Consider the following 15214-nt stretch of genomic DNA (forward strand, 5'->3'; position numbering starts at 1 on the left):
TCCAAAATGAAAACAGTCACGGCGCAACAGAGCCCTACGTCTTTTCTTTTTGTGTCACTAAAAATAATTCACAAACTAGCGCCACCACCAAGACACGACCTGAGACCCCTTCTGCCTTTTCATCCAACATGTTTGTTCGCTCCGAAGTCTCGTTTAATCTCGAGGGGTTTTGAGAGATTTCTCGTCTGACGTGACAATATCTGTGAGTGACTCGGTTCTTGTGTGACGTGTTGATTTTTCCGTGTGGTTGCACACCACACACGGTACGTTCAAAACTGTAATAATCGTTTTTTTCTAGTCACGTGTGGGGTCTCTCAGAGTTTGGAAGACGGCCGACAATTTTAAAATACATTTCAAATTTCAATGCAAAAATAAATGCATAAAACTAAATATATGTTTATAATCTTGTAAATTATGTTTTGACATTCACAGTCTGTGTCTCCAAGGGGTCACCAGTGAAGAGTGACGCTACATCACAGTCTCGGGTGAACTCGGGGTCCTTAGTTTTTCCAACTTTCGAACTCGGACTTGCAGTTCGAAGGAGCATTCTAGTGCACTTTTCCTAGTTGAAAGTCCGAAAAGACTGACTTCCCGATCTTCCTCGAATGCAGCATAAGTTTTTTTCAAGAAGAATTTTTTAAGGCCCACTAGTTGAAACACGGCATTCTGATTAATGTTGCATTTGTGGAACATGAGTTAAGCAGCGTTTTTAGCCAACTCAGGCCATTTTGTCACTCTTGTTGATTGAAAATGACTTCACAAGTGCTCAGGGCTCAGGTAACGACCAATCACGGCTCAACTTCAGAAAACAGGTCAGCCGTGATTGGTCGTTATCTGAGCCCTGAGGGTCTGTGATGTCATTTTCAGTTGACAGCAAGTGACAAAATGGACGCCCCCTGACATGGATGAAAACGGGTGGATTTTTTGCTGATTTATTCAAATTCTACAAATGCAATATTAATCTGAATGATGTTTTTTTTTGACAATTGAGGGCAAATAGAACATATTATGGTAAATAACATTTTTGGCTTGACTTTCCGCTTTAATCACTGCTAATACAAAGATGTAAAGACTAAAGACTTAACATTAATAACATCAACCACTGTAAATATACAGTAGAAGACACTCCACCTTAACTTTGATACTGCAGTAAATTGTAGTGACACGGAGCTCTACTGCTTTGAATTGGAGTCATAACTTCTGGTGGTTGTGCTTCTTCACATAAAACCCTTCGTTGAGGCTGCCTCCCTCTTTTGGAATATGCTGCACAGAAGTCTTGCACAACGTTATGCATGACGCGGGTTGGATTTTAGAGGTGCCGGTATATTTTTTGAGAAACGTTTTTTCCCCCAAATCTCAGGGAGGGTCAACTTTGGAAGTTCCACGTGTACAATGCATTCTATAGTGCTGCTGCAATGACCACATAAGGTTTAAATGAGTGTTTTGGAACAAAAGTGACATATAGCATAATATCTATTGTGTTTTGTCTGTTTTTTAATTTTAAATGTCTGTCACCCTCACGCAAGTTGGAATATTCAAACCCGAACAGTTTATTTAAGCGGCATTGTAAATCACCGCAGTGCCCCTTTGTGAATGCACGTACAAACCTACAGGCCCACGTTGTGTGGAAGCCACAGACGGACTCATGGGAGTGTTCTTAACCTTTACCATCTGTTGTTTGAAGGTACATGGACTCAGGTTGCCTCACACACTTGTGGAGCTCACCGGTGAATATATTTACGCTTCCACGTTGATGCAATGCACAGCTAGCTTTTTCCAGCTTGGCTCTCATATCCAGTACGGCTGGTCATCAACTCCAGACTCTTATGTAATACCGTGCACAATACATTCTACTCTTCGCACGTCACTGGACTCCAGCAGCACTTCCTTAACTTATGAAACACGTCCATGTGTATGAACAGGACGCAGTAATCTTGGCAATTCTCCACCAATCAATCCATTAACAATGTCACAGTTAATGTGTTGTCTGTTTTAGGGAAAGGAAGAGGAGTGCCTACACGTGTGACCTCACAAGAAACTTGATCCCATCATTTTCAGCCCCCCTTCTCACTCCCTGTTCCCATATTTGTTCCTCACTTCCCAACTTTCCCCAGAGCCACAGTGCGCTTCCATTCAGGGCTCCGAAACACACCCGTATTACGTCTGGGCCCAACGTGCCGTTGTGGTGGCAGGACTTCACGTCGCAAACAACTGTTTGTGAGGGGCAGCTGGACTTGAGGAGGTAAGTCGCCCCAAATTTTGCTCCCTGAGCTGTACTGGCTGCTGCCACGTGGTTTAACTTCTTGAGCAGCTCTGCTCACCAAAAACAAAAGCGCTTTGTTGAAGGTGTACTCTCTTCAACTTTGACAACTTTTCACTCAGTCATGTTCAGCTTTTGTGCAAGCATGCTTCAGTAAACAGTCGTGTGCGCGTGTACGTGTGTGTGTGTGGGTATGTTTTTTTTTTTTACTGATCCTAGGAGAGAAATGAAGGAAAATATGTGGAGTTATTAGTACATCGATGAATACAATACAAGATAAATAAGCTGTGTTAAAGTCTAAATGTGAGTGTATAACATTTTCATGTCATGTTGTCATATCATCATCGTGGAATTCCCCTTTAAATTATGGGATGCTTTTTGGTGTTTCATAATGTTCTTTTTCCTTTGCATTTTTACACATTGCATTGCTATATGTTCTTTCAGCATATTTATTCGAATTTGCATCGAATTGGATTTGTGGCAATGAGTAAATAATATGGATATGAGTGGCAAATGTTTTGTTTCACATCCAGTGTGAGTGCAGTTCAGCACACACACACAAATGCACAGAGTGTCACTGCGTAAATCATGTGGGGGGAAAAAAATAGAAGCAGTGTGTGGTTTGTGCTCTTATATCATAACAGGAACATTCTGAGTGCTCAGAATACATAGGCTGAGTTCGGTTAACTACACAGTAAAACAGTAAATTACGTCGGAACAACTTTAAAATATAAATTATTGACATTTATGCTAACAATGTTAGTTAGCACAATAAAGAAAGTAAGTTGTTTGCCCCAAAACAATTTGCTGAGTTGTTTTTACTTATAACTTAAAGTTGGGGGACAATATAAGGGACAAGTAAACTCTAATTTCTTTGTCGGAAATGTGGAAAAGACAATTTTCACATGAGCAAAATGTAAAATATTTTGTTGAATTGGCCAACTTAAAATTTTATCGAAGTTTGTTGCTGTGAAATTTTGAGTTCACCCAACTTTTTTTTTTTGCAATGATAGTATGAAGAGTGATTACTCTGATTACTCAAAATTCTAACAACATGCGCAATTACTCACATTTCTTATTCACCATTAATGAATACCGAATACAGTATATCTATATATTCATTTTTAAAATGTAAAGAAGTTGACTTTGGCATTTTAATGGGCATGTTGATTTTTGTGATCATAGCTTGGAATCAAACCTTAAAATAAAACGCGATGTTTGCAAAGGTGGCGGCGCAGTGGTGAGGACTGTCGCAGCACAGCAGGAAGGCATCCGGTTTGATCCTAGGCAGGGGAAAGAGGAGGGGAAAAGGAAGCTGTTCGATTTTTCTATTGTGGAAGATGCTTCCTAATCATGGAAAAGTATAAACTGAAAGTGAAAAGGATGTAGTGAGATAATTGTTCGAGCTTATATGTGATGGACTTCAAGATTGTTCCTGAAAGCATAGTATGTTGGGGAAACCTTTTCAATGGGAAACAGGAAGATAAAAACAGTTCAGAACAAAATGTGACTTTTCTGACTGATATGTTTAGCTTGGTGGATGAGAGGATTAACTTTCATCCTGATGGCCATGTGAAGTTTAAATGCTGAATATTTATTTACATCATCATCACGTTACATTGAAAACATACTGTACATATCAATGCAAAGCTGTCTTGGCATCCTGGGATAAAGCCTATAACATTACCAAATAGAAACCAGAATCCAAATCAATGCAATGCAATTTTGGTGATATGATACTCTGAAGCTTGTTAGTGACTTATGTTTTACAGGTTTTATTTAGATTTGATCTTCATGGATGAGATGTTCGGGTATTAAAGCCATTTGAATAAATAGAGAGTGTAGACCATCACCATCTATGTCTTTTTCCTTTCGCATGTTTAATTTTGGACTGTGGTCAGTCAGACCTTATCCTGAAGTGTATGTCACTATAGAAATTTATGATGTCTATTTGTGTAAGCACAGTATTAGAAAGAGCCACGTGCTGTCATGTTTGAACAGGGAGGTCGTTCTCAGCTTTTATCACATTGTCTGTCGGTACAGAAGCCCTCAACGTGAAAATATCCACTATTGCAGCCAAACGTTTGGCCTCGCTCTCGCCTTGCCGCTGGCATGTTGCCATCTTGCTAAAAAAATTGCTCTATATATATAAAATAGCATATATAGCGTGACACTGGATTGAAGTTGTTGTTTTATTTTCACATTACGCAAACAAGAAGGGATGTTAGTTGACAAGATATGTGGGATACTACTCATTTAATAGAAGAAATTCATTGAAAGTAGTGTAAAAAAGTCAACATGAACAAGTCTAACATTACTGTGACTCTAGAAACCCCTAATTCATTTCAAGTACTTTATGAGCAAATGTAGCATTTAATTTTGTGAATGATGTGGTGACCTGAAATGCTCCATGATTGAACTGCACACTGTGTACTTTTAGTTTGGCCACAAGTTTATTTACACTGTAGCTGTTTTGTTTTCCTACTGGCAACTATACCATGTGCTAGCCTATGTTGTAATGTTGGCTTGGTAGTAAATATTTTAAGGGAATGTCCAGTCTAGACCAGGCAAGGGCAAACATTTGATTTTTAAAAAGAATAGATAAGCCTTGTCAAAAAAAAAAGTTAAAAGTATCGTGATCAAACATCATTTTTTAAAATATTGTTATAATTCTTGAATGTTGTCATAATTATTTAAATTGTAATTACACAATATATTATTTAATGTAATAAATAATTGTTGATGATGATGAGGTAGATGAATACACAATAAAAATGAAAACATACATTTTAACAGACAATTTTAGGTAAAAAAAACCCAAACCAATCAACAAATATTACAGTAGTCTTGATAACATAAATGCTTGGTGGACCAGATCCTGGTGGTCCGTATGTAGCCCGCCCACCCCTGGTCTAGCCCGGCTCTAAAAGGTTATATTAACTGTTGTGATCAATCTGACTCGACCCGAGGATGACTTTTACTCTTGCTACCATGGGGAAACCAAATAGTGATAAGGTACGAGAAGAAACGTTTGTTTTGGCTGGATGAGCTCACTCACGTACTTTGACAGTGATATAGGCCAGACCACTGTTTACAACTTCTATGTTGCTTGTGTTATTTTTCCTATACGACACACTGACTGCGTGCTTTTTCATTACTGAGAAAAAAGAAGTTTGAATAGCAGCTGCTCATTTTTTTCAACATTTATTTCATAATCTTTTAAAAGTTTGTTAATTAGTGTTCCTATTTGAACCAGAAAAATAATCAGGACAAATGCCGAGCATAAAGTCCGTTGAACTGAAATTGGAATATATATAAGAGCAGCTGCTGTTTCTTGAGACTGCTACAGTATCTAGTTGTCAAAAATGCTTCTGTTTAGATGATGATGATGATGAATGGCAATTTCAGTCCGTGCAGTTCTTTCTCGGGAACCCACATTTACATAATCACATGCGACTGCTCATGGTGTGGATGTGCTAAAAGACTCATTATAGTTCATAGTTGTGAAACAAAACCGCATCCATAACAGTCCGTATTTTACACAGATTTAGATTTATGCCTATAAGGTTATCAATTTATTCTCTAAAGTACACATGACAGATCAGAATATGGCGCAATCTATCTGATCTGAACATTCAATACATGGAAAATGGTGGGGGGAAACATAACATAACATTACAACTGATCGCAGATTTAGCATGAAATGCAAACTATAAATATAAGTATGTAATAGCCGATCAGATATGCCTAAAGTCTAGTACCAATATGAACACGCTGTGAATACAAAGAAACAACTATAATTTCTATAAATAACAACATTAATTTAGTAGACACTTCTCAGCTTCATCCGTAGAGCTTTTGACTGATCTCGCTCGGCTCACTGTACATTGATCGGGTGTGTTTTGAAAGGCTCTTCTGAATAAAATGCACTGCAGTCTAATTTATCAGGTGCATTGTGTTTGGCTTCTTTTTCAGATTTCAACTTTCATTTTACCACCTTTTAATTGAGACCATCCCATCCAAATCATGGAAATGGAGAAACTGTCAAATGGTCATGGAGCTGCTGTGCCAATGGATGAAGAGTATGCTCCATTTGCTTCCTTTTACTTGACTCATTGTAGATTACCACCAACTGTAGCGCATTTATACTGTTCACATTTAAAGTACTGTACTATCTTCCACTTCCAGAGTCCCACAAGAGGATCAGCTGTTTCTAGAGCACAAGAGCGGGCCCACAAAGACGCCCCAGTTTACCGACGTGAGTATTGTGGGAAAAGAGAATATTTGGAATCATTCTCCTAAATACCGTACACTTGGGTCATACAACAGACTTACCAGTTCCTTCAACAACCTCATGTTTTCTTAACAGACATTTTTTTAAAAGCTAAGAACAAAATGTAATCCTTCTATAAGAAACAAGAGAGTGTTAACCTCTATAATTAAGAAAGTCTTGCAAATTGGGAGAAGTCTGACTATTGAAATGTAAACACTGATCATTATGGCAGGTGCCCCTGCTTCCTATGTTGCAGACAACAACACTGCTACTACATTTGCTGTTCATTTTCTCCTTTCACCAGTCGTAGGTGTTTGTTTTTTGTTTTGTTTTGGAGGTTTTTTTTCTCTGATGTTTAAAATTCAAACTTAATTCTCTTTCAGTTTGAGGGTAAAACCTCATTGGGAATGTCTGTCTTTAACCTGAGTAACGCCATCATGGGAAGCGGAATTCTGGGTCTCTCGTATGCCATGTCCAACACAGGCATCATCCTTTTCCTGTGAGTGCTTGTCTCATAATCCTTAAATTACTGTTTTGGAGGGATCTCCAGTGTTTGTCTGTCTTACTTCCTCTTCCTGTCGAACCCCTCTATCCTGTTGGGGCAAAGGAAAGACAGAAAGTGGCTTTCTGAAATTACTTAATGACCGTAAAGTGAAATAGATTTTTTTTAATGCTATTATTTAGCTAATTATAATTAAAATAAAACATTAAAAAATAATAATAATATAATTTGCTAATTAATTCCTCCATCTTAATCAGAGGAATGTGGAAAAAAAGCATAGTTTTTAACCTGGATTTAAAAGCATTTATACTTGGAGCTGATTTCCCTTCTGTTGGCAACTTATCGTATTTGCATGCAGCATAACAGCTAAATAGCGCATCACCATGTTTGCTTTGAAAGCTTCTTGAATAAAATTTTTTAGAGTGTCCACTAAACCAATCCATCAATGTAGTTCAAAATATGCAAAACTAAAAGGTTTATTTTTACAAGAGCTTCTTAATAAAAAAAAAAAAAGATTTTTCAGGATTTTTGGGGGGCCAGTGGCCCTAACAAATGATGTGTGCTTGGTTGAAAACAAGCTTTTTTTTCCGGCCTTGCCACCCAGTGCAGGGAAATGACACGGCCCATGCCCAAATGGATGGCTAGGACACCCCTAATTTAAACTATGCAAACTTTTTTTTTTTTACCCCGCCCCCTAAAAGAATCAGAATCAGAATCAAGAATCGTTTGGAACCAGAATCGGCACCGGAATTGTAGAATTTCAAACAAGTCCCAACCCTAGTTGTCTGATTTGTAAGACTGACATTAAAAATACCGTAGATATGGAAAATACTACAATTTTCTCTCCTAATGGTTGGTGCGCCCTCCATTTTGCACAAGCTTTGTTTTCACCTCTCCGTCCTCCTTAAACGCATTTCTCCTGCTACTGTGTGTGTATGACAGGGTCCTGTTGATATGTATTGCATGTCTGTCCTCCTACTCCATCCATCTGCTGCTACGCAGCGCTGGAGTCGTGGGTAAGGCTTCAAAAACATTTAGGAAACAAAACAAAAAACAAAGTAAATGTGAGTGAATGTGGTTTTTTTTTGTTTGCTTTTTTATTTCCTCAGGTATCCGTGCCTATGAGCACCTGGGCATGAGAGCATTTGGACATCCAGGAAAGATTGTAGCAGCTGTCATCATAACGCTACATAACATTGGAGGTCATTTCTCAATATGAATGGGATGTAAATCTAGATAATGAAAATGACACATGACACCTATGCTTTGACAATATAGGCAATGCCAATAAATGTTTGCCTCTTCCTGCAGCGATGTCCAGTTACCTGTTCATTGTGAAGTCCGAGCTACCGCTGGTTATCCAGGCTTTTCTCGGCCAAACAACCGGGTCAGAGTAAGTAGTCATGTGTATAGTTATAACGGCAATAAGCAACTGTGATGCATGGGCGGAGCCAGAAGTGGCTAATGGGTGGGCCATTACTGAGCACAATCCTCCTGTTCCAACACATTTTATATTCAAATAAAATGACAAACTGAATAATATGAAGTTCAGTTCAGCCTTAGACAACCACAATTATGCCATTCTTAATATTGAAAAAAAAAAAACACAACAAAACACATTCAAAAATAATTCAATAATTTATAAAAGAAATTAAAGTATATATTTTTTCATGAATCTCACTGGGTGGGCAGTCTGTCAATCCGTCAATGTGCACACCCAGGCCCACCCATGGCTCCGCCCCTGCTGTGATGTAATTTTCAGTCGAAAAGAAGTGACAAAATGGCCGCCCCCTAAGATGGCTAAAACGGGTGGATTTTGCTGCTCAACTCATATTCCACAAATGCAATATTAATCAGAAGGCCGTGTTTCAACAAGTGGGCCTGCTGGGAACATATTCTTGAAAAAAAAAATGCTTAGGCTGACTTCCCTTTTAACAAACCTGTCTTTGATTCAATGCTATTGAACTCATAATCACACAAGACATCTTATTGTACTGTATATTCATTTGTCTTTTGACAGTAGACTTTAGAGTCAGCCTGGAGTGCTCCAGAGTGCACTCATTATGAAAGACATTTAAATAAAAATGACCATGAAAATATCATTAACCACAATGTATGTGTCTAATAATACAGGTGAAAATACACAGTGGTGGTAAGAATTGTGGTAAAGGAGTCTCTCTTTATCTTCCTCAACTAGTGACTGGTTCATGAATGGAAATTACCTCATCATCATAGTCACTGTCTGTATCATCCTCCCTTTGGCCCTCATGAAGCACCTTGGTAATTATCAATTTTTGTCTCGACTTAAATTATCATATATTTGGATAGTACAACCTTTACAGCGCCGTGTAGGAAATGGATGATGTCATGAAAATATTGTCCATTCACCCATCATAGCCAATGTTCCTGACTCAATTCTTTTGTCTTGTGCTCCACAGGGTATTTGGGTTACACAAGTGGCTTTTCTCTCTCCTGCATGGTGTTCTTCCTCTCTGCGGTAAGTGGATGCCAAATCATACAATATAAATATTGAGGGTCTCAACCAATACATACAGTGAATGAAATGTTGCGTTATACAAAGCCTCGAAACTAAATTTGATGCTATGCAATCTCGGACAGCTGTGCACAACTTAATATGTCGCACGCTTATATTGCCTTTTCCTGTCACAAAAGGTCATCTACAAGAGATTTCACATCGTGTGTCCTCTGGAGGTGTTTGGCAACTACTCTGTCGGGACAGAACACTCAGGGGATATGTGCACCACCACATTCTTCACCATTAACCAAGAGGTAAGCGTAGACCGAATAAACTTCATTTCAACTCGCCACCTGCGATCGGCGTGCCATCAAAGCATAATTTGCTGCTTCATGTATGTACATTTATATATTTAAGCATCGTATGGCACGTGACAAACGGCTGGACAGATGTTTTCCCACTTTGTTTGCAGACAGCATATGCTATCCCAATTCTGGCATTTGCCTTTGTGTGTCACCCTGAAGTTCTTCCCATCTACACAGAACTAAGAAAGTAAGACCCACAAAAAAAATTTGCAAATAACCAAATTAGTTTTCTGCCATTGTTGCATATCCTTAGTATTTTCTTAATCTTATTCCATCAAGCCCAACCAAGAGAAGAATGCAGAATGTCGGCAATGTTTCCATCCTTGGCATGTTCATTATGTACTTCCTCACTGCCACATTTGGCTATCTAACCTTTTACGGTGAGTGCAACACCTCTGGCACTTTGACCGGAGATTTCCTCTGTAATATTTGGTTGTGAATTTGGGGTTTTTGCACAGCAAACACAGAGGCAGAGCTGCTCCATACCTACAGTAAGGTGGATCCTCTGGACACGCTGATCCTCTGCGTGCGATTGGCTGTCCTGGTCGCTGTCACTCTCACAGTCCCTGTGGTGCTCTTTCCTGTAAGAACATGTGCATTGTTAATTCACATTTTACACCATTCACGCTATTGATTTGCAAAAATATACTGTGATTATTACCCGTTAAAATGAAGTGTAGAATCATATTAGAATGGTGTCTTGAGATATGAGTGATACACATTCTTCTAAAAGCCTTCATTTGGCGATTTTTTTTGCTTTGACTTGTGAGCATAAATATGAGGTACAAGCACGGTATAGCGGCAGTAAACGGAATTACACCTTGTGTATTTAAAACCACATAGCTTTGTCTTAAAGTCTAAAGCTAATGAATAGCATCTAACCCTTTACGCAACAACACAAACAGTGGAGCAACACAGACAGACAATCTAACAATACTCACAGGCATATACTCTTTATCCGTGGCAAATAAAACAACAAATGAGGTGTGAAACTCTTGTTTATGTCACTGGGGCTGTATCACACTGCCCCCATCTGACATACCAGAGGGAGCGGGACAGTGAATTGAAGCAAAAAAAAAAAAGGATTAAAAACTTTACATTTTATTGAATTATGTAATTTTATGCTGGAACAATAAATTGAAATAAGTGAATGGAGTAGTGTGCGGTGCTTACTGTAAAGGACTGCGTGTGCGTTTCCATCAGATCCGTCGTGCCCTGCAGCAGCTTCTGTTCCCTGGGAAGGCTTTCCACTGGGTGCGCCATATCATCATTGCCCTGTGCCTGCTGTTTGTTGTCAACCTGCTGGTCATCCTCGTGCCCAACATTCGAGACATCTTCGGCATCTCCGGTATCACATTCGATTAACGCGCACTTATCATAGCTGTAATACTCGCATAGAAATTGCGTACTTGTGGCAAAAACTCAATATGATCCTAAACAGAATGATACCAGGGTTATAATAGTTTAAGATTTTCATTATTGTTATTTTTGATTTTGTTTTGACTTTTGTTTTTTAAATGAATTTAGTTTTAATTAGTTTTTAAAGCAAGTTTGTTAGGTTTTTTTTAAATATGCTTTCTTTTTATTTAGTTTTTATTAGTTTGGGGGTTTTTTTAGGAGTATTTTTTGAGTGCAAGATAATAAAAAAAAGTCACTGAGCATTGTGTAATTATACGCATGTACAGCAATACCACAATAAATACATTTGAAATGAACCCCAAAACCTCATGCATGATATTAACAGACAAAAAAAAAGAGGACATTAGTGCTATAATTATAGTTAGTTTCATAAACTTAATATGTAGTTTCAGTTACTTTTTTTGGGGTAATGAAAACGTTTTTTTTCAATTTTAGTTTGACTTTTTTTCATTAGTTGTCATTAACTAGCCTTGAATGATACTGGTACTTTTTTTTGTAAAATGTTGGGTCTCTTTTCTTTGCCCAGGGGCAACTACTGCTCCCAGTCTGATCTTCATCCTTCCTGGACTCTTCTACATCCGCATCATCCCCAGTGAGCAAGAACCCATGAACTCCAGACCAAAGATCCAAGTAGGTTTCGGCTTAGACCTTTCGGAGAGACAGTTCCATTCTGACGTCGCCTCTATTTGTTTTTGTTTTCAGGCCGCATGTTTCACAGCACTCGGATTTATATTTATGGCAATGAGTCTTACGTTCATTGGACTCGATTGGACAAGCGGGGAAAAACGAAGTCTGGGTGGGCATTAAAGTTCTTCCAAAGCTCTACAGAAACAGCATCCTCACTTATTGTACAGTCCTCGACTTTCTGCTGGATGGTTTTGACCATTTGATGGCTCGGAGCGCTCCTTAATTACACGAGGACACGTTGTTCCTCCACGGTGTCGACAACAGCCAAGTGTGCCCCGAAAGCCACTCAGGACACATCGGCAGGTAGCGTCGGCCCGCTTACGTTGACCATGGAAGCCACCATATTTGCAACTATCCATCTTCACTAAATGTCACTAAATTGTGGAGGATAACGCTAAGATGAAAAATATTGTCTGCATGCAAAACATTTGTTTAATCGTTGCTTTATAAAATGGAGCAGAAAAATGACATTGAACAAGACCAAACACTATGAGGCGGGGAGGGGGCATTTGAGGTCATTTGATGTGTTGTACTTTGTAATACTGCAGAGCAGTACTTCAAAAACCGCAAAAGAAATGTTAACCTCGGTCTAAAAGACAGTGTGGTGTTGCATGGCTATGCTGTGAACCAATTCATTTGGTATAATGTAACCAATTACTTTGGTTTTGTACATTTATTGTGGACATATATAGTTCAATAAATATTGTCAAAATATGTCTGTGTTTGTTTCAGACAACTTGTACACTATACAATAATGCAATGCTGTACAACCAACCCCCTGGTGCAGTCCAGCCGATTCTTTTTGGGTCATGTAATATGATCATTCTACCATCTGTGTCTGGGATTAACACTATTAAGTTAACATAATAGTTCCCAGGTTTACTTTTTATTCCGGCAGTACAGTAGCCAAGCGATTAACCTCACAGTTGGGCGATTTGTCATTCCTGTGCGGGTTTTGCACGTTCTCTGTGCTTGCGTGGGTTTTCACCGGGGACTCTGGTTTCCTCTCACATTCCAAAAGCCTTCACGTAAGTTCATTGTTTGTCTATACGGTGGATATAATGTTAAAGAAAGCCTGTTCAAACGCCAGGTTTTTGTAAAAAAAAAAAAAAAAGATTTGACCAAGATAATTAATTCCTCACGTTTTCCACCATTAATGGGACCTATAATCTGAACAACTCAATTGAAAAAAAAAAAGTTTTTTTTTTTTTTTTTTTTTTACAATTGAGTCCATGTGGTTTCAATAATGTGCACGGCATCTTATATCTCAGGAAGTAGCTGCGTTCAAAATGAACCAATCACATTCGAACTTGTGTTATGTGGGGGTCACCAAACTGACCACAACCTGCCACCATTAAAAAAATGTTCAACCTCTAATGTTCAGCTTTTCCTTTTATACTTTTCCTGGCTTTTTTTTTTTTTTTTTTGCTGCTGAGCAAAAGTGTGAAGGTTTTGTGCTAACACTGAATGGAGATGTTCATAATTCCTTCATCTCGACTAAGACTCTTGTTTCAATTGAAGGAACACAAGCCCCAACCCAAATAAAGATGCTGTCACCAACACGCTTCGCTGTATGTAATGGTGGTCTTTTGGGTTATGAGCAGTGTTGTGTATGCTTCCAACAAATCTTTTTTTAATTGGCCATTAATTTCAACTTTGGTTTCAATGGACCATTACAAGCGTTTGGGAAAGTTTTTTTCCTGTTAGATAAGGCTTCTGTCTTGCCACCTTGCCCAATAGCCCAGACATATAAAGAAGAGGGGAAATTGTTGTCACATGTACTTAAACAGCCAGTACTTGCCAGAAATTCCTGATGCTCCTTCAATGTTGCTGTTAGCCTTTTGGCCCCCTGACCATTTTTCTTCTCCGATTTTAATCAATTCCAGAGCTTTGTGATGTCACTTTTGTGACCTTCCAATGTTGATGACTGTCTTCACTGTGTTCCATTGTCAATTTAAGGCTAGGTAATACTTTTGTACCATTTTCCTGAATGAGATCCCTTTGATACCGTGGAAACTCTCTGCGAAACACAGCTTATGATGTAAGACGCGACTACAAAAAGAAAAAAAAAAAAGACTGTGAGAACATCAGAATTTCATTTGTGGTCTGTCAGAGGCACTTTAACTGGTGACAGAGGTAAATCTCACTTAACACAAGTTTGAATGTGATGAGTTCATTCTGTACACAGCCACATCCCCAGTTACATTCTTGAGCAGCCACATTATCTTAACTTTTTTTTTTCAGTTCACCTCTCGAAGTTTGTTTTTTTTCAATTGTAAGGTTTGTATTATAAGTGAATATGGAAAAAGTTTTGAAATTATTTATCTTGGTCTCGTTTTTTATCATACAAGCCTGGCATTTTAACATGGGGTTAGACTTTTTTTTTATCCACTGTGCCCTATGATTGGTTGGCAGCCATAGTGTAACTCGCCTCTCAGCCAAAGTAAACTGGGAGGGGCTGCAACTCACCCGTGACCCGAATGAGGACAAGTGCTGTAAAAAAAAAAAAGGATAAATGGTCTTATTGTCTGTTTGATCCTTTTCATTTGTGATGATAGTTTTTATTTTTACTAAATGTGGTCGCCACATTTGCATCTGTCTGCTCGCCCTGTATTTTGAGTGTTATTTTTCCACCCCTCCTACGCAAACTCTGACAGAATGATCCAACCATAAAATTGCGTTGGTGGTTTAAGCAGACGGCAAACCAAATCTAAAACTGGTAAGATGTGCTTCATATCGGACTGCAGAAGAAAGCGCTTGAACTTTTGCTGACCTGCCACATCAGCAATACTAGAGACTCTTTTCAGATTAAAATAGCAAACCTTAATGTGTGCCAGCCCCCTTCCAACCTGCTCATCTTTAGTCTGCTAATTTTTTTTTTAGCTCAGGGCTCAGTTTTGAGCACTTCCTACCGTCTAGTCCTCTAGTCTCCAGCGCTCTGGCCAACAGCCACACCACTGGCCCCTGTAGCTCCAGTTTCTACAGTGCAGCAATTTAAGATTCTGGCTCCAGCTCCCTCTCCTGGCCCAACAACCTGTTCTCAGTTTCCACTCGTGTTCGAGCTGAGCATGAGGCTGCACACGAGGATCCTGTGCTGCAGTCGCCAGGGTACTTGTTCCTAAACTGCAGTACTGTACTGTGAGCATTGTGCGCCTGAGCTCCAGCTGCTTGAGAGTCGAGTGGCTCAGGCGCCGCCATGTGAGGGGGAAGTATTGGAGCTGAGACCGCCCAC

The 15214-nt window shown here is 39.1% G+C and overlaps 1 protein-coding gene across 1 annotated transcript; it reads left to right on the plus strand.

Moving 5' to 3' along the window:
• The first annotated feature begins 1954 nt into the window (after window positions 1–1954).
• On the plus strand, window positions 1955–12696 carry slc38a5b (solute carrier family 38 member 5b). The gene is made up of 16 exons (XM_086024865.1): window positions 1955–2242; window positions 6236–6342; window positions 6449–6518; window positions 6917–7032; window positions 7978–8051; window positions 8145–8237; window positions 8347–8428; window positions 9233–9315; window positions 9474–9532; window positions 9709–9825; window positions 9984–10063; window positions 10156–10256; window positions 10335–10459; window positions 11080–11224; window positions 11822–11925; window positions 11998–12696. The coding sequence occupies exons 2-16, from the start codon at window positions 6287–6289 to the stop codon at window positions 12100–12102; spliced, it is 1410 nt and encodes a 469-aa protein (XP_085880991.1). The 5' UTR covers window positions 1955–2242; window positions 6236–6286; the 3' UTR covers window positions 12103–12696.
• Window positions 12697–15214: the final 2518 nt, after the last annotated feature.

This window comes from Filicampus tigris, chromosome 1 (genome assembly GCF_054856515.1).
Source record: "Filicampus tigris isolate MCC_2025a chromosome 1, RoL_Ftig_1.0, whole genome shotgun sequence".
In the NCBI taxonomy this organism is placed as follows: domain Eukaryota; kingdom Metazoa; phylum Chordata; class Actinopteri; order Syngnathiformes; family Syngnathidae; genus Filicampus; species Filicampus tigris.

Coding starts and splice junctions, on each gene's coding strand:
- slc38a5b (XM_086024865.1), top strand. CDS start 6,287: ATGGAAATGGAGAAACTGTCAAATGGTCATGGAGCTGCTGTGCCAATG. Junction 9,316..9,473: donor GGCCCTCATGAAGCACCTTG/GTAATTATCAAT, acceptor TGTGCTCCACAG/GGTATTTGGGTTACACAAGT. Junction 11,926..11,997: donor ACTCCAGACCAAAGATCCAA/GTAGGTTTCGGC, acceptor TTTTGTTTTCAG/GCCGCATGTTTCACAGCACT.